At 44.2% G+C, this 23,355-nt stretch overlaps 1 protein-coding gene across 1 annotated transcript in view; it reads right to left on the minus strand.

Annotated features, from left to right (window-relative positions):
• Nucleotides 1–22,595: 22,595 nt before the first annotated feature.
• The window catches only part of Atp23 (ATP23 metallopeptidase and ATP synthase assembly factor homolog), a 26,928-nt gene continuing 26,168 nt past the window's right edge, over nt 22,596–23,355 (minus strand). Inside the window, exon 6 of the mRNA XM_021174933.1 lies at nt 22,596–22,894. Within this exon, the coding sequence (XP_021030592.1) occupies nt 22,826–22,894 (69 nt within the window). The 3' untranslated portion in view covers nt 22,596–22,825. The remainder of the gene's footprint in view (nt 22,895–23,355) is intronic.

Raw genomic sequence — 23,355 nt, forward strand, 5'->3', positions numbered from 1 at the left:
GCGCAATTCCGCATTTTTAACCTAAGAGTCTGCAAATGGTTCTAAAGACTTCCAAATCTCTGCCCTAGGATAGTTTATTTCTCTCTGGTAGCATGGAGGCCACCAGAACAGGGGAGGAGGGGAGATAATTGGGCAGTGGCATAACTCCTTTCTCAGCTGGCAACCTTTTAAAGCCTATTAAATCTAAACGGGCAGTTGGCCTCACTGTACCTCCTCCGGCTGATGTCTGCTGCAAACTCCCCAGCCTGTTTTGACGGGCTCTTAGAAAGAAAAGCAAAAAACTGTCAGTGGCCTGCATCAGGCAGGGAAACACCCCCACAAAACTGCAAGAGCAGAAATGGATAGACTGTTAATAGCACGGACATATCCCAGGGTCTGCGCTTCTGCCTAATGGGACTTCTTGTCTTCAGATTAGTCCACAATGGGGAAGTTGTTCATCCTAAAAGAGATTCAAATAAGAGAGTTCTTCTGTTTGAACAGCAGGCAAGTAAATAGAATGCAATCTGCAGCCTGCACACAGCTCCAGGCTGAGAGAGGCAGAGCTCAGGCACTGAGCAAGCCAGCTACCAATTCCCTAGTTCTCGAGGGTTAGCAACAGGCTCTTTGCAGAACCGTTTTGGAAGAAACAAATCATCGTAGCAACCCTGAAATGAAAATTTGGTATTTAAAACATGGAGACTCAACTCTGGCTGCACATTAGAAGCACTTGTGGAGATTTTTAAGAAGAGATGACTGGGTTCCACCCTTGGGGACTTTGTTGTGTTCTGGGTTTTTTTTTGTTTTGTTTTGTTTTGTTTTGTTTGTTTGTTTGTTTAGCTCCAATAGGGAATCTGATGCTACAGAGACCAGAAAAGGCTGGTGTGGGACGTGGAGAAAGTTCATAAACTTGAAAGCAGGACTCTGCAGAACAAACTTCACAGGTAAAGGGCTGCTGACCCGTGAAGGAGGCTCTGTGATAGCTTCATACTGAGGAATATGGTTTCCATATCAAGATGCTGGGCTATAAACAGTTTGTAATATATTTTTTATGTAATTGTTAATTGTTTAATATAGCATTCCAGTTGAGCCAAAGTCAGCATAGCTCAGAATACAGGCTATCATCGACCATGCTCTTCGCTGCAAAGAGACTCCATGCTCCTGGAAACTCATAGAGGGAACTATTTAGCCGAGGCTAGCCTACAGTTTCAGAGGTTTAGCCCACTGTTTTCGAGACAGGAAGCCTGGCAGCATGCAGGCAGACACAGTGCTGGAGAGGCTGAGAGTTCTACATCAGGAACAGCAAGCAGCAGGAATGTGTTGCCCCCTTCTTCCCCAGGGCTGGTGCCCACCAACCAGCAAGCACAAAGGAGGCAGAAGTGGGGTGGGGTGGGGTGGGGTGGGGTGGGGTGGGGTAGGGTGGGGTGGGGCTCGAACAGCTGGGACTGACTTCCAGGATCAACTTCAGTGAGACAGTTCCACTTTATTGGGGGTGAACAAGGGTTATATAGATCGTGAGGAGTGGGTAGGTATTTCCAGGGTGGATATACATTATTGACTAGGGTGGGAATACTTCTTTGACATGAAGAAGAATTCCAAGAACCTGCCAGGCATGTTCAGGTTCAATGGAAGTGGGGAAGAGGGAGTGTTTAACCTATAATCTGGCCATAGACTATGTGACTGTGCTCAGAGGTTTTGGGGGGGTTACAGGTGGGAAGTGCTGTACCACGTTATCACTCACAGTAAGGGCTGAGCAGGACCTCGGAGCTGAATGGAGTAGCATTTACAGGAAGCTCTGCAGGGTCATCCTCCAGATAAGGTCAGGCACCTGTGCTTAGAGACAGTCTCTAGAGAAGATCATAGAGAAGAAAACCCCGCTGAGAACGGGAGTCCTCCATTTTGCACCAGGCTGGGAGAGCTTATCTGGTCACGATAGACTTTGACCTTAATCGCAGGGTCTTCCAACACCGGAAGAGAGAGAGATTGGTCCTGGCTTGAGCATTTGAAACCTCAAAGTCCACTCCCCAAGCCCTGACCCCATGACACCCCTCTCCAACAAGACCACATGTACTCCAACTCACACGTCCTAATTCTTCAAATAGTTCACTCCCTGTGAACCTGTGGGGGCCGTTCTCATTCAAACTACCACACAGTCCTTGCATCAGAAGCAACCGCATTGCCCAGGAGCTTGTCAGAGATGCTGGGCCTCCAGCCCAGGCTTGAGTGCTGTAGTGGCTATTCCTGGTTGTCAACTTGACTATATCTGGAATAAACTACAATCCAAAATTGGAAGGCTCACCTGTGATCTTCATCTGGAGGCTGGGAGATACAAGTTTCTGACCTGGATCTTGGCATGGAGATCTTGAGGCATAGAGGTTTTGAATCCCAGAAGATTAAGACAGGGAGATCTCTGAGTTCAAAGTCATCTGGGACAAAGTAAGTCCCAGATCCGGGCATGGTGGCACACAGCGTTAATCTGGGACACGCCTTCTGCTGGAGACCTACATAAGGACACTGCAAGAAGGAAGATTTATTCTCTCTCTCTCTTTTTCGCCTGCTTGAGTTGTGGGGCTGAGCAACTGTTAGATCCTTGGACTTCCATTCACAGCTGCTGCTGACCGTTGTTGAGAGTTGGGCTACACTCTGCAAGTCACAAGCAAATTCCCTTACTGTATAGAGACGACCCATCAGTTGTGTGACTCTTGAGAAACCTAAAACAAATGCTCTCCACAAACTGGTGGTAAGATCCTATTGCTGAGGTCAACGTCTACACAACTCGTGAAACATTGACAAGTCAAGCCAGTGCCTATACATCGCCTCACCCCTACTGACTAGGAGTGTCCATGGCATGGAACAGGACACTGCACACTACCAGAGAAAGGTAGACACTAATCCAGGTACAAACCCTTTGATCCTCAATGGTGACCTGCCTGCATGACACATTGGTGACACTAAATTTGTGGAAGTGACAAACCACTCTCTGATTGGATTTAAGGCCCCCTTTCATGAGATGGAACCCATGCCTGACACTGCTCGGGTGATCCAGAACCTGACACTGCCTAGGCCATGAGCCTAGGGGAAAACTAAATGCTATTGTTCTGCTAAAGTCCTCTCACTGTCCATCATAAGGCCCAGAGAGTTTCCAGGTATGATATCCAGAGATTTCAGAAGCAGGGAGGTGTTTGTCTCCCAAGATCACCAACTTATTGCTAGAACTCATTACAATAATAATAATTATTATTATAAACAACCAAATACATATCCTGTCTTCGCCATATCAATTGCAGCCAGGTCACGGCCTGAGGATATTCTCAAGAGGAAAAATCCTGCTAATTAGAAGGAGTGATCAGACACAACCCTCACTACTCCCAGTGCAGTAATAGAATACCTACCAGCGATTCTCAGCCTCACCTGCTGTGGTTTGAATGTGTCCCTGGGAAGTGGCACTATTAGGAGCTTTGGCCTTGTTGGGAGGAGGACGTGCATCACTGAAGTCCTATGCTCAAGCTCAATCGAGTCCCGTCCTCCCCCTGCCCCATGGCTGCCTTGCAGAAGAAAATCTCCACCTGTCTGCCTTCAGATGAAGATGTAGAACTCTCATCTCCTCCAGCACCATGCCTGCCTGGATCCTGCCATGCTTTTGTTTTGATGATAACAGACTGAACATCTGAAACTGTAAGCCAGCCCCAATAAAATGTTGTCCTTTATAGGAGTTGCCTTGGTCATGGTGTCTGTTCACAGCAATGAAACCCTAACTAAGGCACCTTCAGACCAGAATCACCTTGATCAATGGGTCCCACCCCCCATGAGTGTCTGGTTTGGTTGATCTGGGGATGATGCCGTAGAATAACCAACCACATTCAGCTAATTATCGGCATGTGGACAGTCTTGCCTTATTTATTCCCCTCATGCTACCCCTCCTCTCCAGTAGGAGATTTGAACTCAAGTTCCTTCCACAATCTACTTCCATCCATAGGCTCTTCTGAATGTATCTCTAAACCAGAGGTTGGCAGGATCTGCCCTGGGTTTTTTTGTTGTTGTTGGTGGTGGTGGTTGGTTGGTTGGTTGAGGAAATAATATAACTGTAAGGGTCCAAGAATCACTGAAAGAAGTCACAGTCAAATCGTATCCAAAAGCAAAGAGTGTTTGTACTTCAGAAACAGCCAGCATGTGAGAGCTGGGGGGAGAGGGGGGATCAGCCATTCCTACAAAATGGCGACCGGAGATGAGCTCATAGGCTCCTTTTAATCGCAGCTAGGGGGATTTAGGGAATGGTGGTTAGGTCATTTTTAGTATGATTGGCTAGGTAAGCAGCAGTTACATTAGTACATTTCTAATTGGTTACTATACTAGTTTTACAATTTATGGTCAGGCCTTAGAGAAATTCTAGGAACTGTTTCAGTCCTTGAGTTAGCTATCTCTCCAATAGATTTCAGGGCCATTGCTGATTAGTGGCTCATTGTCTGTGGTTTTTCCAAGAAGCCTTACCTGCTTCTTTGGGAAATTGAAAGGCCTAGTTATAAAACAGAGTAAATTTCAGTCAGACTGTTCAATAACCACCTTTTGTAAGACAAGGTCTGTCATGACCTGGTACTCGTCAGTTCAGCGAGTCTTAATTTCTGCCCCAGCTGCTCTGTCAGTGGTAAGATCGCTGACAGAGCAACTTAAGTGAGAAAGGGCTGATCTGGCTCACAGTTTCAAGTTACAGGCCTTCCAGGCAGGGAAGTCACAGCTGCAGGTGAGAGAACTTACATCCACAGTCAGGGACAGAAAGCGATTAATTAATGCATGCACACCACTGCTCAGCTCACTCTCCTTTGCATTCGGCTGAGGACCCAGCTCATGAAAGAGTTCCACCCATGTTCTATCCAAATTCCACAAAATGGGTGGTCCCACACCAACCTAAACAGTTCATCCTTGAGACTCCCTTCACTAGGTAAAAGTCTACATTGTTTCGAGTCGATAATTAAAAGTAACCATCATGCAGGGCGGTGGTGGCGCACGCCTCTAATCCCAGCACTTGGGAGGCAGAGGCAGGCGGATTTCTGAGTTTGAGGCCAGCCTGATCTACAAAGTGAGTGCCAGAACAGCCAGGGCTACACAGAGAAACCCTGTCTCTAAAAAACCAAAAGATAGATAGATAGATGATAGATAGATAGATAGATAGATAGATAGATAGATAGATAGATAATGGATTAACAGGGAGTCAGCCATCGTTTCATAATCCTTCAAAGTGAATCCTAGCATGAAGATGGTCGCTGGGTAGCAAAGCAGCCTGTGGCATGCCGTTGTGATAAATAAGCTCAATAGATTCCCTCAGTCCTGGCTGGTTGTGTGTGTCAAGTTGACACAAGCTGGAGTTATCACAGAGAAAGGAGCCTCCCTTGAGGAAATACCTCCTGAGATCCAACTGTAAGGCATTTTCTCAATTAGTGATCAAGGGTGGGAGAGCACACTGTGGGCAGGGCCATCCCTAGGCAGATGGTCCTAGATTCTATAAGAAAGCAGGCTGAGCAAGCCATGGGGAGCAAGCCAGTAAGCAGCACCCCTCCATGGTTTCTGCATCAGCTCCTGCTTCCTGACCTGCTTGAGTTCCAGTCCTGACTTCCTTTGGTGATGAACAGCAGTGTGTAAATATAAGCTGAATAAACTCTTTCCTCCCAAACTTGCTTCTTGGTTATGATGTTTTGTGCAGGAATAGAAACCCTAAGACACCCTCATTCTTTGATAAATAAGTCTTTCTTGATTAATCAGTCATTCTGAAACTGCTGACAGGAAAATCCAGGGGTGGCCCCTGAAAGCATCACTTACATGCTTGCCGCTTCGGGATCGGCTTCACCTAAATTCCTTTCATCTATCAAGATCGGAATATGCTACCAAACGCTGGCACTTTTGTGTTAAATATTCAGTATCTTTAAGAGCATATTTCCCACCCAATAACTGGTTCTGTCATATTATGTTTGATCTAGACAATCAGGTCCATATTCTCCTCCAGGGTAAGAGTGAGTTATTTTACCAGTTAAGATGATTTCACTGAAGGAGGAGGAGGAGGAGGAAGAGGGGGGAGTGGGAGGGGGAAAAAGAAGAAGCTGCCAAACTAACTTGAGCAGAAAAGGAATAAGTAAGTGTATTTCACAAAATGGAAGGAAATGGGGCATCTACAGGCTCAGAGATTCTGAAACTGGGGTGACCAGTTTAATAGCTGAACAGAAGCAGGACCTGGAGAATGTCATGTCCAGGTGTTCTACAGAAATAGTAGAGTCAACACTTGGGGTCTTGTGGGGGGGGGTGCATCCACATGTGCCATGGCACACCTGAGAACAACTTGCAAGAGTGGGTTCCCTCCTTCTACCACGTGGGTCCTGGGGGTTGAGCCCGAAACAACAGGCTTAGAGGTAAGTGCCTTTACTCACAACCCCCATCTTGGGCCTTTGTATCACCGACTGACACTTTCCAGACGCTGTGCTGGGGTTAGCGGTCATTAGGTAACTGGCAAGTCTGCTGAACAGAAATAACGATGGTAAGTGTCAACCCCAGCCATTCGTTTTTAAAGCTGGAAACACCTCTTAAAGCGAGCCAGCCACAGGAATCCTTTATTCAGTATGTAGAGGCTGCTAAGGATGGCATCCTCTGTCATCTTTATATTTCTGGTCACATAGTAGAGACGCATACACACCGAACTGGCTGGTTTTGTGTGTCAACTTGACACAAGCTGGAGTTATCACAGAGAAAGGAGCTTCAGGTGAGGAAATGCCTCCATGAGATCCAGCTGTATGGCATTTTCCCAACTAGTGACCAAGGGAAGGGCCCATTGTGGGTGGTGTCATCCCTGGGCTGGGAGTCTTGGGTTCCCAAGAAAAGAAAGCAAGCCAAGCAAGTCAGGGGAAGCAAGCCAGTAAGTGACATCCCTCCATGGCCTCTGCATCAGCTCCTGCTTCCTGGCCTGCTTGAGTTCCATTTCTGACTTCCTTTGGTGATGAACAGCAATGTGGAAGTGTAAGCTGAATAAACCCTTTCCTCCCCTACTTGCTTCTTGGTCATGATGTTTGTGCAGGAATAGAAACCCTGACTAAGACACACACGCACAGGAGCTGGAGTAAAAATTAAGAAGTATGTGAGGACTGATCAAATTCAGCCTAAGTGTCCAGGGGAGGGACATTATACACTTGTACTGTCCTAACTACCTCCTGAGGATGAAGCACTGAAAAACAATTTCATTTAATTCTAACCTCATGGAAATTATATTTTAGTCAGAAGGTGACAATAAACAAAGTAAAAATGTAAATTACGAGGATCATAGGAAGTAAGAATTTTCATGGAGAAAATTAAATAAAGGAATATGTAGAGTAAGCAGCAGCTCAAGGTTACACATTTAAAAGTGGTCAATCAAGGGCTCCTGGAAAGGTGCCTGTGGAGCGAAGCCTCACAGAGAGGAGAGAAGAGCAGGCAGATATCCGGAGGAAAGAGCTGTAGGAGAACAGTGACCGTGAAGCCTTGAGGCAGGTGTACTCCCTGGGCATGCCAGTGGCACAAAGAAACGGGTATGCCTGGAGATGCGGATGTACCTACTACAGAGCCTGAGGGTCTGAATTCCATTCCCTGGACCCACAGCCTGAGAAAAGAAAACCAATTCCCACAACTTCTATATAACCACTCACAAACACACACAAATAAAACGCATTTTTTTTTTAAATTTAACCAAAAGAAGACTCGGGCTGGAGAGATGGCTCAGCGGTTAAGAGCACTGACTGCTCCTCCAAAGGTCCTGAGTTCAAATCCCAGCAACCACATGGTGGCTCATGACCATCTGTAATGGGATCTGATGCCCTCGTCTGGTGTGTCTAAAGACAGCTAATATATATATAATTTTTTGAAGAAAGACTCTAAAAGAATACAGGGATCACTGATGCTACTACTACCCTTGGCCTGAAATAATTCTCACCTCCTGGGGCTGAGAGGCAGGCCTTGTTAACGAAAATACAGTCATGATTCACCAAACTAAAAGTTGCTGGGGTGCTATTATGCTGTAGAACTTTCTGGAAACCCATCCTCTAATGTACCAGAGAGAGGCTCCAATGTAAGATCCTATGCCTTGTAACTCGCTATAAAGCTATACAAGGGGCTGCCAAGGAAGCTGGGGGAAGATGGATGCAGGCAGTCGACCTGCACGAGAGAAGCCTAGCACAGGGCAACCGCTCCCCCAAAGGAGCAGGTCGGTGGAGGAACCACATTTGGTGGAAACTGAAAAGTACAGAAGTGAGACAGAAAGAAGCCACTGGGGATAACTGGGAGTCTTTCTAGAGAGCGCAACAGAACCAGGAAGAAAAATTCTCCCCAACATCCCTCGAGCACCCTCTAGTGACAGAGTTTAGTGTGGCACCCACCACCTTCAGAGGAGAAACACTTCAAAGGACAGCAGCGCTCATGATGATAACGGATGGGGTTTGAAGCTAAGAGGCTAGCCAGGGCTACATGGTGAAACCACATCTTCGGGAAACCGAAGTAAATACTTAAAAGATGATTCAGATCTGAATTTTTTTCATTGTTCTGATATTCTTACGGATTTTTATTCAACTGAAAGCCTGGTCGAATGCGCTACTAATTACCATATAATTTCTAAGCAGTGTTCCAGAGTTGCTTTTAAAAGGCCAAAAAAAAAAAATGGCAAGAGTGGTAGATACGGTCACTAAAGGATAAGCGAAGTCTCGAAACACTAGCTCTCTGCGGGCTGCCTCACAGAGACTCTGTCTTCAGAATGAGAGACACTTTTTTTTTTTAAGATTCATTTATTTATTATATGTAAGTACACTGTAGCTGTCTTCAGACACTCCAGGAGAGGGCATCAGATTTCGTTATGGATGGTTGTGAGCCACCATGTGGTTGCTGGGATTTGAACTCGGGACCTTCGGAAGAGCAGTCGGCGCTCTTAACCACTGAGCCATCTCACCAGCCCCGAGAGACACTTCTTAGATGTGAAGTCCCCTTTCCTCTTAAAACCATCTTGCTGTACCAATTCTATCCTCAACTTAGAACGTTGACATAGCAAGTTACAGGGAAATAAACGACCCCCTCACACGGAAGGCAGCGATGCCTTACCGAATGGAATGAGTGAAACGTTGAAGGATGGAGAACAAAGCCCTGCGCGTGAGCAAGATCGTAACCTCTTCGGTTAGCACCAGAAGGAACCCACCCTCAACTTCTCATCAAATCAAGCAAGCTGCTAGAACTTTCGTCTAATCCAATCTAATCCCCACTTCCAAAAGCCCCCAATGTACTTTTAGACTGAATATCATTTTTTTTTAAACATTGCTAATGGGCTTCATCTTTAGACCAGACACGAGGCCAAAAAGTATTTTCAGGGCTGGCAAGACGGCTCAGCGGTTAAGAGCATCAACTGTTCTTCCGAAGGGCCTGAGTTCAAATCTCAGCAACCACATGGTGGCTCACAACCATCTGTAATGGGATCTGCCGCCCTCTTCTGGTGTGTCTGAGACAGCTACAGTGTACTTATATATAATAAATAAATAAATCTTTTTTTAAAAAAAAAAAAAGTCTTTCCGATTTTTAGGAGTTAAATGTTATCCAGAAATGAAGCATAGCTCTTCCTTGACAAGAAGTTCTCACCAAACCAATCAGATCCCCAACACAGAATCAGAAAATCGAGAGTGAAATGGAACCCAGGTGTTAGACTAATTTTTACATTAGCCATAAATGAAAAGAGGAGAAATATTAGCCCACGATGCAAGCTGTTGTGTTATTACGGAGAACGTCTTATGAAGGAAAGACCCCACATTGCTCTGTGGTTAACTGTATAAATGGTAACTGTGTGTTGGGGGTGGGGATGGAGGTGAGTGGCCGTGGCAAGGGGACATCATGGTGGGAGTTGGGGATGCAATGGACATCGTGTAATGACCTGGGTTTCCCTCATTCTCAGTCATGACATAGTTTCTCAAGCTCTGTTCATAGACATCAGTGGGATTATCAGACAGCAAGATGACATTTTCACTTCGGAACAAAATTTCCTCATAGAAAACCTAATTCTTTGTTGGTCTTGTGACTTGAAGTTAAACATGGCCACGCTGGTAATTTAAGGTTTTGTAAACATATGAATGTGCATCTGTTTGTCATTCATGAATGTCTGCGTCCTTTTATATAGCCCTTTGGGTATTAAAGCCTTGGTCATATGCAAATTGATTCATTCTGAAATGTTTTAATTGCCCATTATTTAAATAAGTTTCATATTTTTAAACATAGAAAAACATAAAAGGCTAAAACTAATATCTGCAGTGGATCAGACCCTTGCTGACACTGCTTCAAGGAACATTATTTGGGTTATAGTCTACCTAGACCCATTTAAACAAAAAAAAAATCCTATTATGAAGGTATTTTATTATAGAGTAAAATGTCATCTGCTGGAAATGTGTATGAATTTTTATGAGTCTCATTTTATTTAAATTCATAGACTTATTAGTTATATGCCACAGTAAGGATTTGAACGAGAAAACCCCTTTGTATCACTTGTGGGCCTTGCAGAACCTTGCCCTGTAGAGCATTCGTGTTGGTATACATATATGCTCTCACATGGTTCTTGCCCTGGAGAACATGCGTGTTGATGCACATGCTCACACATCCAAATCTATCAGCATGCAGCTAACTCTGAACTTCATGTCAAGTGGCAAAGTTCCCACCCACGCTAATCCACCTGCCTTAACTCAGGACTCTCTCCTCTCGCCTCAAATATGTTTGAGAGCAATCAGAGGTATTCAACATTAACCCAAAACAAAACAATTTTATGAAGGTCTAAAGTAAATTATTTGTTTATAGCATCAAGTGATTTAAAAAACAGTGTGCTTAAAACTGGAAACGTTTTTGTGGTTTGTGTACTATTTAAAATATACCCCTCCAAAAATAAAATAAAATAAAATAAAATAAAATAAAATAAAATAAAATAAAATAAAATATACCCCTCCAAAAGCATGAGAAAGTGTTGTGCTCTATTACATATTATGAACCCATCAACAATCAAGAACTGGAAGGGAGGGAGGGAGGGAGGGAGCGATAGAAGGAAGGGTAGACTCTAACCTTTGGATAGGATATTATCCAATTGCTACAGATTATTAGAAAATCCAATGCTCTACAGAACTCATTTATAGCGTGCATATTATAGCTGTGTCATTGCTGTTTATGGTCAACATTTAATAAGATGGCGCCATGATCAGTGACCATGGTTTATGAGCCGAATCTGGCCCAGCATTTATTTCTGTCCAGCCTACAAGGTGTGTGCAGTTTTTCACACATTTTTAATGATGGGAAAAAATCAAAAGGATAACATTTTATGATATGTGAAACTGATGTGAAGTTCACGTTTTAGAGTCCATAAATCAAGTGCTATTGAGACCCAGCTGTGCTGCCCACTCATTGGCTGCTGCACCGATGGTGGCTACAGAGTCAACCCATTCCAACAGAGACAAGGCTCAAAGAATGAAACTGTCATTGGTTCCAAGTCAGCACTATGTGCAGCACATAGTAGGGGGTTCAGTAAATGATATTTATGTACAAATATATATATGTACATAATCATTCATATATATATGAATGATTCATGAACTAAGTTTATGTCCTTCAGGAGGTTTTTCATGACTTTACAATGTAGTACAGAAACTCACCTCAACAGCCAGGCCACTTTGAGTAAGCTATTGAACTGGGCAATGGTAGTTCACACCTTTAATCCCAGCACTCAGGAGGCAAAGGCAGGTAGAGTGCCTAGTTCAAGGCTAGCCTGGTGTACACAGAAAAACCCTCTTGGAAAACAAACAAACAAGAAGATTTGTTGAACTGACCTATAGGTTGTGGTCCAGGCAATCCAACGAGTATCAATCCATGTAGCTGAGTGTCTCAGAAGTCTCAATCTGATGCTGGTGCCCAAGACGACTCTGGAGAGCTGCTGGCCTTCAGTCTACACTGGAATCTTGAAAATATTGTATTGAATACTGACCATAGCCACAGGCCAGACAAACCTACCAATCAGTAAGAGGGCAAGCAGGCACAAAGCCAGGTCCTTCTCCCGTGTCCTTTCACATGCCACCAGAAGGTGTGACCAGATTTAGGGTGGGTCTTATTACTTGAACTAATCTGATTGAGGAAATCCCTCACAAAGAGAGGGGGTTCAGTTCCCAGCACCCACATGGCAGCTCACAACTGTCCTCACCTCCAGGATCCAACACCCTCACACAGACATATGTGCAGGCAAAACATCAGTGCACATAAAATAAAAATAAATTATACAAAAAAAAAAAAACAAAAAAGAAAGAATATCCCTCCCTGGAGTGTCCAGAATTTGGAGTCTTAGTTGATTCCAGATGTAGTCAAAATGACAACCAAAATCAGCTACCACAGCTACATAATGAAACCTGATAGAAAGAATCAATAAAACTCTACCCAGTGTGGTAAAGGCTTAAAGATCAATAGAATAGAAATGGTTGTGAGCCCAGAAATGGTCTACATAATATTATTTATTTTATTTGTCTTTATTCTTAGAACTTAGGATATACAGTGAAGTACAAGCACACCAAGCCCCATCCTCCCCTCCGACCCCCTCTGTATCCCCAGCGTTCTCCATCCCAGCTTGTTTGTCTTATAACCCACTAAATACAGCTACTGCTGCCCATACATACACGGGAGTAGGAGGACCCTCCACTGGAGCACAGGAGTCCTACTGGCAGCCACATCCTCAAAAAAGACCAATTCTCTCTCCCCAACCCCTTATCCACCAGAGGCAGGCGGATCTCTGTGAGTTGGAGGCCAGCCTGGTCTACGGAGTGAGTTCTAGACCAGCCAGGGCTACACAATGAATACTTGTTTCAAAAAAAAAAACAAAAACAAAAAACAAAACAAAACACAAAAACCAACCATGGATAATACAGTACATTTTATGTCTTTTTTTTTCTCTCTTAAATACAAGAACTGTTAGCAAATCATTATCTAAAAAGTAGAACCCAGGACTGGGTGTGGTGATACCTGCCTCTAATCCCTGCACTCTGGAATCTGGACAGAAGGACCACAAGTTCAAAGCCAGAATGGGCCACACGGTTAACTATTAACAATAACAACAACAACAATAACAAAATAAAATTTTAAATGTCCACTATTACTACATTTAAAAAATAAGGAAAAAATCTTATAATCACTTAAGATTTTGGAAAATTGCTTAGAAGTTTTATGGTAACTAGAACATTCTACCAGGATTTGGCCATGGACAATTGGATAAAATCCATAACAATATCAGAACAATAAAAATTTCAGATCTATACAGTGTTTCTCAACCTGTACAGGGTTGTGACCCCCTCGGGAATCAAACGACCCTCTCTCAGGAGTGGCCTAAAACCATCAGAAAACAGACATTATTATTACTATTATAATTCATAACAGTAGCAAAAATATAACTGTTAAGCAACAATAAAATAATTTTATGCTTGGGGTCACCACAACATGAGGAACGGTATAAAAGGGTCGCACCATTAGGGGGTTGAAAACAATCGATTTAAAAAGCTGGGGGATCATCCTAGGGAGGTTTCTGGTAGCCTAGGGATCCCCTCAGTTGTAACTCAAAACGCATTGTTCTAAAAGCAATTACACTGCAAACACGTGAAGGTGGAGGACACTGATGGTTGGAACATTTGGCCAAAAGAAGTATTAAAATATTAGAAGAATTAAATTTAGATACTAAGTCAACCACTTATCTGAATACAGAATCCCACTTGCCAAAAGGTCTAAGTCCAGATCCAAACAAACCTACACGTCGAAAGCAGATGCAGTGATGCTGCAAACAATAATGTTCTATTACATAAAAATCAGTAAAAATCAGGAGAGATATAACTTGTTTTTAGGATATCAAGAAAATGCTGATAATAGAACAGTATTGGAAAAAAGAAGCATTTTGCTACCATGGGCTTTTAGATCAATAATTTGATAAAAAAAAAAACCCTCAAGTGCCCCTTTCTACCTATTTAAAAACAAGATAAAATCTACCAGAGTAAAATGCCTCTGGGTCCGTATGCTGCCTCAAAACTAAAAACTCATTATCAAAGGATGGCACAGCCCCAGTTCATCCAAAGGAGTTTTCCTGCTGTTTTTCCAAAACCTAAATGCAGTCTGAAGGACGGACTCCCTTTGGAGAACCAGGGCAGCAGAAATTCCAAGAGTAGAAACCGAAGATAAAAGCCTCGAAGACAGAAGCTGGTGTCCAGTTCCCCCAACAGGACAGACCAAAGGTCACACTGCTCTGTGCACACCCATAACTGGTGCTCAGGGCTGCCTGCTCTTTCACATTCCCATCCCAGGAGTCCCTGGCTAGGAAGTATGTCTACAGACACCCAACAGGGGCTTCTTAGCAAAACCTCAATTAAAAAAGAAACAATGCATGCAGCTCAGAAAAGAAAACTATTGGGTGTGTGACAGTAAGGGAAAGAATCTTTGGTCAGGGCACTTCTCTTCCCCCGAGCCCCAAGCATGCCGGTCTCATCTCTACACACACATCTAAAGAACAAACGAAAGCTACAGTCCAGGCATAAAAATCATTACTTTAGATCAAGGTTTTAGTTGTAAGCTTCTAATTAATTCAAACTGCTCAGTTAATCTCTGACTTTTTTTGTCAACTCAATCTGAGGTTAGATCTTCAACCACAAACTGTGAACAACACAGGTTCCATGGTTCAGGAGTTAGGGGACCTTGCTGCTCTTTCAGGAGACCCAAGTTTGGTTCCCAGTACCCACAACTCACAGCTGACAACTGCTCTGTGGTCTGCACAAGCAAGCATGAACACATACCAACAAAATCTGGGGGTTTTTTTAGCCTTAAAAAAAATCAATAAATTCTACACACTGAACCCAACGCGGGGAGGGAGGCACTGGAGAAAGTTCCAGTCAGAACTTGCCCTTCTGACTCATTTAATTCTAGATTTCTGAATGCCTGTAATAGTCATGTTTTTGTATATGACTTCTGAGATTACATTTCCAGGTCCTCTGAAACTACCTGAGATGTGCATACACAGCCCGATGATAAGCCATGTGGTCTGCTAGGGCACTTTGTCTATTCATCCGACAAACTAACCCCCTTCAGGAATAATCCTTTGACATTTAGAGAGCACTGTCCATGTGCCAGGCACTGGCTCAAGAACTTCCTCAGAACTATATCCTTTAACTCCCTCCCACTTATGCCATACCAACCCTGACCGTTCTTCATCTGAGGAGACAAAGCTCAGAGAGGGTCAGTAAACTCCCCAAGACCCTTCAGCTGACACTGACAGAGCTGCCATTTGGCTTCACAAACACCATCCATCACTGTGTGGCTTCACCTCTGTAAAGGGGAACCCCCCCCCCCCCCCAGCCTCCTCGGCTTTATCATCCATCTGGGAAGATGGCGTAACTGGTCAGAGCCCTGTGCTAAATGTACAAGAGGGGAAATGGGTGGTTGGAGGGGTCCCTGGGGGCCTGGAGGGGGTGGAGACTGGCAGAGAACATTTCCCAGAGGAAGCTTCCAGCACAGGCAGGTACAGGGTACCTGGTGAGTGTTTCAGACAGGACATCTCGCTGCATATCCAGAACAGCTCCATGAAATAGGTGACGTGCTCCCTTTCGCCAATCAAGAGGCTCCAAAACTGAAAGTTGTCTGATGCTAAACAGATCCAGGTGTCAAAGATTTTAAAAGATAAAAAAAAAAAAATGAACATTTATGAATCTGACTTACAGCCCAGGGTCTTTCTACTATACTACCTCCTCACAAGAAAGAGAGGGGAGAGGAGGAGGAGGGTGGGAAGAGGAGGAGGGGGAAAGTAAATGCTCATTAAAAATATTCTGGCATAGACTAGTGAGAACCCTCAGTCAGTAAAGTGTTGTAGGGCATGGATTCAATTCCCAGAATACGCACATACACACTGTTTAAAGAAGACGTGGAGGCACACATTTATAATCCCAGAATTATGTAGGTAGAGAAAAAGGAAATTCCTGAGTCTTACTTGCCAACTAGCCTGACCCTCCTCAGTGAGTTCCAGGCCATGGAAAAGAGTTGGTCTCAAAAAGAAAGAGAAAAAAGAAAAAGAAAAAAAGACAAGGAAAAGGTTTCCCAAAACTCAAGGTTTGCTTGAGTTATGGCGGTGCTCAACTTTGATCCCAACACTTGGGAGGCAAAAGGATCTTTGTGAGTTCAAGGCTAGCCTTGTCTACATATCGAGTTCTAGAACATCCCAGACTACATTGAGACACTGACTCAAAAAATCAAAAAAAAAAAAAAAATAACCAAGGTTGTCCTCTGACCTCCACATGAATGCATACATGCACCCGCGCGCGGGCGCGCGCGCGCGCACACACACACACACACACTCACATGCACACGCACACGCAGACGCACGGACACGCACGTGCAATCTTGGTTCCATAAACCCCTGGGTGCTCCCAAAGGAGCCTGGCAAATTAAATAAGCAGGAGGCCAGCGACTTGAAGCTACCAAACTCGGCTTATAAAGAAACTGGAAAATTCAGACTTAATTGTCTAACAGATAACTGAGACCCAGCCAATCAGAAGCGGCTGAGCGCCAGCTCATCACAAGCTGTGCACCCTCAGACCTTACCAACGGAGAGGAAACCTGAGCATGCCCAGTTCAGCTCCCCTGACCCTCACTCCCCCTGCGGGTCTGTGCTCTTCTGCCTGCTTAGCAGCTCCTGGAACCTCTCCTGCCTTTCCCACTGGTGACTGAGTCTCTTCTTGACTGTGAAAGGTTTTTCTTTTTAACTGACCACAGCCAGCCAGCCAGCCACGGCACACACATCCCGTGGGGTGATCGTCTGTGTCTGGAAATGTTTGTGCAAATGTGAGCATGTGTCAGCTCGTGCTGGAAGGGCTAAGGTGAGAATTTAGACTACCCGACCTCTGGGTACCATTGAAGCTAAAGATAATATTATTCCATGGAATAATTCTTGGTTTCCATGGAAACGAGAGCGTTCCCAGAAGTTAAGTGCAGCTACAAAATGAAGTTCTACTTAGCGCTGGTTTTGTTGCTGTGACAACATTGTACTTCTCTGAAGACAAGAGTGTTGCCTTGTCACCTTAATTATGCCAGGTGTGGTCTTCGCTCTTTTCAAGGACACACAAGCATCCTTACCGGCCTCTCTGTTCTCCTCTTGCTTAACCTCTCAGCCGTAGCAAACACGTCCTCCAGACAGTTTCTCCCGTTTCCATGGCCCCACACTTCCTCTCCCCTGATCCTGTCTGTCTCTTTTCCTGGCTCCTCCTCCTCCAGTCTTCACATTGGAGCCTGGTTTGGGACTACCTCCCCTGGTATCTGTACTCTGTCCCTGGACCTACTGGCTCATCTCCTGATCTTTGAATAATCACCCTTGAGCAACAATGCCCACACTTGAGTCTTCAGCCCTGACACACCTGGGGTCGATGTGCTTGTATCCAACACGCAGCTGAAAGCAACCACGTCCAACCTGAACGCAGAACTTCCACCTCTACAGCTCTCTCTTCCGGTTCCAGTCATTTCTCAAGATAACTCTTGGCTGTGGCACCTTACATCTGCCATCTCCAACGGGCTGAGGCAGGCAGATTGCACAAATGCAAGGCCTCCCTGGGCTGTGTAGTGAGTTCTAGGCTAACCTGGCCTCCAGAGTGATACCCTGTTCCAGAGAAACAAAATCGTGTTTCCTCTATCCCCATTTATAACACATCAGTAAATCCCTTTGGTAGTCCAAAATGCATGTTACAATCAACAACTTTTTTCCTTCTCTACCATTTCATGGCTCACCTGAAGTAGCCTGGGAGCTCTGCATTCTCGTCCACAGGATTGTTCTCCCAGTTTCTATCAGAATAACATCTGACCTACTCCCCGGGTCCTTACATCATCTCCGCACCCGCCTTCGCTCCCTTTCCTCTTTGCTCCCTGGGCTGCAACTACCACAGCCCCTTCCATTGCTTCACTCACTGCTCACTGGCTCCTGCCTCGGGCCTTGACCTGTGTTTCCAATATCCCGGGCGCTAACCTTCCTCGCCACTTCAACACCTGCTCTGATACCCTCAGACGCCCTCTGCTTCCCATGCCCCACATTCTTATTGTCCACATGGGCTCTTTGTTTGTTTGTCTGTTGTCTTTATTTCCACTTGACCATAAGCTCTAGGGAGGCTGAGACTCCACCCACCTTGTTCATCAGACTCCCACTGCTTCGGAGGGCGCTGGTTCTCAGTAAATATTTGTGGAAGCCATTACATGGGTTAAAGTTTTCTGTTCCCGGGCTAAAGAGATGACTCAGTGGTTAAGAGCACTGACTGCTCTTCCAGAGGTCCTGAGTTCAATTCCCAGCAACCACAAGGTGACTCACAACCATCTGGAATGAGATCTGATGCCCTTTTCTGGTGTGTCTGAAGACAGCTACAGTGTACTCACATACTAAATAAATAAATCTTAAAAAAAAAAAAAGTTTTCTATTCCTTGAGTCTGGCGATAATTTTCTGCCATAACAGGAGTTTAGAGTATTAAAGACATTGGCCTCTGTCATAAGCTAGAGATCACAGAATCTCGAGTGGCCCAAATCACCCCAACTAGACTCTATCGGTCCTGAGTCTTATGAGTGGCCCTAGAGCAGCATCGGGGGCATATGGGATCCATTCCTTTTGTCTTGCTTTCAGTTTCTTAATCTCCCATTCCCAATGTTTTAAAATGAGAAATGGAATTAAATTTTTTTAAAAATTTAAATTTTTTAAAAAATTTCTTCCAGGACTACGTGTGCTTATTCAAAATACAAGTTCAGCATGGTGGTGCACGCCTTTAATCCCAGCACTCTGGAGGCAGAGGCAGGCGGATCTCTGTAAACTGGAAGTCAGCTTGCTCTTCACAGTGAGTTCCAAGCCAGCCAAGCCTATATAGTGAAATCCTGTCCCAAAACAACCAAAACTAAGTTAATAACCGTGTGCTCACGTACTTAAAATGCAAAGATGCCAAGGCAGAATAGTACGAACCATTGGGCCAGGACATAAATTATTCTGTTTATACAGTCAGACGTGTGACCTAGTCTTCTAAAATACTATTCAAAAGGAATATCATGACTCAATTCCAGTTTCATAGAGAAATTCCCATGTGGACACCCTCAGCAGTCTCTAGTGATTTTTCTGGTTTCATAAGCAAGTATGTATTCAGAAACATCCACGATATCTAGATATTAAAGCAAATCTCACAAGGAGGATTAAGAATTAGGTGTTATTAACACTGGTAAAGGTAAAATAACCATTCACACTCATGACTGCATTAAGGGGGAAACAACTCCCTTTCGTTGGCTCTTGGCTTGTCATTATTCCGAAACTAGCTTCTGAAAGGTCCCAAGTAACTCATCATAGTCCTGATGTGGGAAGACACAGTTTGCCATCTCCTATTGCTTCTTAGACTGTTCAGTTATCTGTGACTGGATCAATAAGGGCTGCTGGCTCCACAGGAAGGATGCTGCCGTGACAGACAGAAGTACAGAGAAAGATGAGCGTGACAGATAGCAATGTGTGAGATACTTGCATCCGCTTGGCCTCTTCATGCCAACCCTGCTTCAAAGAGATGCTGGGAGAAGTGAGGAACTGGCTTATGTGAGGTTGGTCACGAGGGGAAACGCTTTATGCTGTTGTTGCATCACATGAGTACTGGAGAAAACAGTATCTCAAGACTGAGTCCCCCAAAAGGTTGCTCACCATCCTCAGCAAGTCCTTTTGCACAGTCAGTCACGGCCGAATGTTTCACTTCTAACTCTTCTATCAACAATGTAACAATGACTTAGTTTCACTTGCTGGGATAGGTAATATATGCTACATTGCTTAGCGTGGCACCTCACAACTGTCATCCTCATACTAGACACAAGGAGGCAAGAAGACCGCAAGCATCGGGCAGCCAGCAAGCTCTTGTCTCAAAAAAAAATAAAAAGGTACCAGAATAAGATGAACGTCGGCACAGCTCTAAAGAAGCAAGATGTCTTAGCTTGGGTTTTTATTTCTGTAAAAGCACCATGGCCAAAAAGCACACTGGGGAGGAAAGGGTGTATTTGGCATACACCTCCATGTTACCGTTCATCATCTAAGGAAGTCAGGGCAGGAACTCAGACAGGGCAGGAACCTAGAAGAAGGAGCAGATGCAGAGGCCATGGAGGGGTTCTTACTGACTTGTTTCCCCTGGCTTGCGGAGCCTGCTTTCTTAAAGAGCCCAGGAATGACCCCACCCAAAATGGGCTGGGCCCTCCACCACCAATCACTAATTAAGAAATGCCCTACAACTGAATTGAATGGAGACATTTTCACAATTGAGGCTCCCTCCTTTCGGATAATTCTAATTTGTATGTCAAGTTGACTCAAGACTAACCAGCACAAAAGAGTAGAGACTTCCGGCTAGCCGTAACTTGCAAGCCAACAGTATTACTATAAAATGCCTACAATTGTCTATTCTTTAAACTCAAAATCCATTGACCAATCTTCTGACAAGAATGTCTACACACTGGGCTGTGGAGATGACTCAGCCAGTAAAGCACTTGTCATGAAAACCTAATGATCCAAGTTCCACCTCCAAGACCTACAGGAAGCTGGACCCCACAATCATGCCTTCTGACCACCACGTGAATGTCCATGCACACATGGTCATAAAAAATAATCATTTTTCCTAGAAGAATGCACATGGCCCTTAATTTCCTTCTTTGTCTGACAAACAGCACAAGGACAAGATGCATTGATACAATGAAATTGTGTGTGTGTGTGTGTGTGTGTGTGTGTATGTTTATGTGCACCTATGCATATTATGTGCATGTGTGTTTATGTGCATTTATGTGCATCTGTGTAAAAGGGCAAAAGCCAGCATCCTAGGGCGTGATTCTCAATGATGACTCTTTACTCAAATCCAGTGTTTGCGTTCCCCCCCTCTTCACAGCAGCTGAGCCACACTGGATTAATTAAAGAAAATACTAATTGTTCAATAGGAGAGCAAATCAGAAAGCCACATTAAGAAGTCAGTAGAGGGCCTGGAGAGATGGCTCAGCAGTTAAGAGCACTGGCTGTTCGCTCCTGAGGTCCTGAGTTCAATTCCCAACACCTACATGGTGGCTCACAACCATCTGTAACAGGATCCAATGACCTCTACTGGTGTGACTGAAGACAGCTATAGTGTACACATATAAAACAAATAAATCTTAATTTTTAAGCAAGCTGAACAAGCTATGGGGAGCAAGCCAGTAAGCAACGTTCTTCCACGGCTTAAAAAGAAAAAAGACATCAGTAGAAACAGTGGTCTGTTGTCCCTCTCCTATTTTAAAAAATGCTGAAACAATACCACAGGAACTAAAACCATGCTCCCATTCAAGCCTAAGGCAGGTTTTCCTCCTCTTTTAAACTGAAAATCCCTCTCTCTGAAGTAGAACCTATCTCACATCTCTGGGTCCTATCATAATGCCTGTAAACTTGAGGGGATGAAAACATGTCCTCTAACTGTGACGACCGTAATGATCTCCCCTGAACCATTACAACGAAACATAAACCACATCTTTTATCACTAGACCCATGTCTCTCAAACCATACTCCACGGAAGATACACGCTTCTCAATATTGATAGCCGTTCTCTTAAAAACGAAGGGAAGAGACGAAACCAAACAGAGAGGTACTGTGTGGTCCAGCTGTCTGCTCCTGGGATCTTAGATCCTAGGATGCTGAGGCCCCTTTTCCTCAGATGCTAATGGACGCTACGTCAGCATGCTCTAGACAGACTCGGATGCCCATTTGTATTCAGAGCTATCCACAGTAACCAAGTCATGGAATCAACCTAGGTATCTATCAGTGGATACGTAAAGATAATGAAGGGCTGATCCACAATGTAGTTCTAGTCAACCATAAAGAAAAACAAAATTACATCAAGTACAGGAAAATGGACGGAACTGGATATCGTGTTAATGGAAACAAGATAGACTCGGGAAGACAAGTGCAGAATCCGGTTTTATTTTTTAAGATATAAAAGTATAAGAAAGATTATTTAAAAGCAGAAAAGACACAAAGACAAGGGGGCAGGGAGTGAGGACCCTAAGGGAGTGTCATTAAAGTATATGACATACATGCTTGGAAATATCTCTCTCTCTCACACACACACACACACACACACACACGCACACAAACCATTATTTTGTACAATCAACATATGTTAGTAAAAAGAAAAATTGGGAGAGAATAAGGATCCTTTAATCGAATAAGTTTGAGAAATATAAACTGTATGAGATTAATTATGTATTTCACTGTTGTAGTTTTTTTTTTCTTTTTCTTTTTTGGGGAACCTTCGATACAGGGTCTCACTGTGTAGCTCTGGCTGTCCTGGAAATCACTCTGTAGACCAGGATGTACCTGAATTCAGAGATTCACATGCCTCTGCCTTCCGAATGCTGGGATTAAACGTGTGTGTCACCACCACCTGGCTGGCGATAGTGTTTCTTAAGAAAACCTTCTCGTTGTAAAATTCCAGGAAAGGGTTAAAGTGTGCAACTTCTTCCAAAATTGATGAAATGTATCACACTTTGTAAAACAACATCTTTCAAAATCGGGTTTAGGAAGTAATGTGTCAAACAGATATTTAATGTGTATGCTTTGTTTATTAGAATACTGCCTTTTTGCTTAGATTCACCATTCTTTTGACCCTCCACACAGACAGAAACAGTGACTACTTAATCAGGTTGTTATGTGACTGAAATGAAGTCAAATATAGTCAGGCACCAAAGTCATAACAGTCAGACAGTGCTGGACAAAATTCCAGCCAACAACGGACCACAAAAATGCCGGGCGTGGTGAGTTATGCCTGCTGTCTACGCACTCACGAGACCAAGGCAGGATTGTGAATTCATAGCAGGTCTGGATGCACAGCTAGTCTCTGTCTGAAAAAAAGAAAACAAAAACAAAATAAGTATACATAGGAGGCTGAGCCTGCTGGATTCTAATGAGGTGAAAAAGTCCTTATTGGCCATAAGTGCAGCTCCCACCCGCATCGAAGGAACTTCTCTTTGCTGTAACAGACGGAGACCATTATAGAAAACTACAACCAATCAAGACGCAGAGAACAAAGAGACCTGACTGTGTCCAGTTCCAGCTGATACCTCTACAACACAATTCCGGCACCTAAGCTTCAGGGATCATTGCAGTAGAGATGGAAAGATCGGAAGAGCCAGAGGAGCAGAAGTTTTCTGGGGTTTGTGTCTCCTAGAAATGCCAGGGGGCTGTGCCCATGAGTCTCAACAACATGGCTGCCTAACAGGGACGACAGCAATGGACACGCTAACGTGGAAGGAGGAAAGCTCACAGTACCTCAACCGCAGTCAAAGAAAGACTAGCAACTGGG

The sequence above is a fragment of the Mus caroli genome, chromosome 10, assembly GCF_900094665.2.
Source record: "Mus caroli chromosome 10, CAROLI_EIJ_v1.1, whole genome shotgun sequence".
Lineage (NCBI taxonomy): Eukaryota > Metazoa > Chordata > Mammalia > Rodentia > Muridae > Mus > Mus caroli.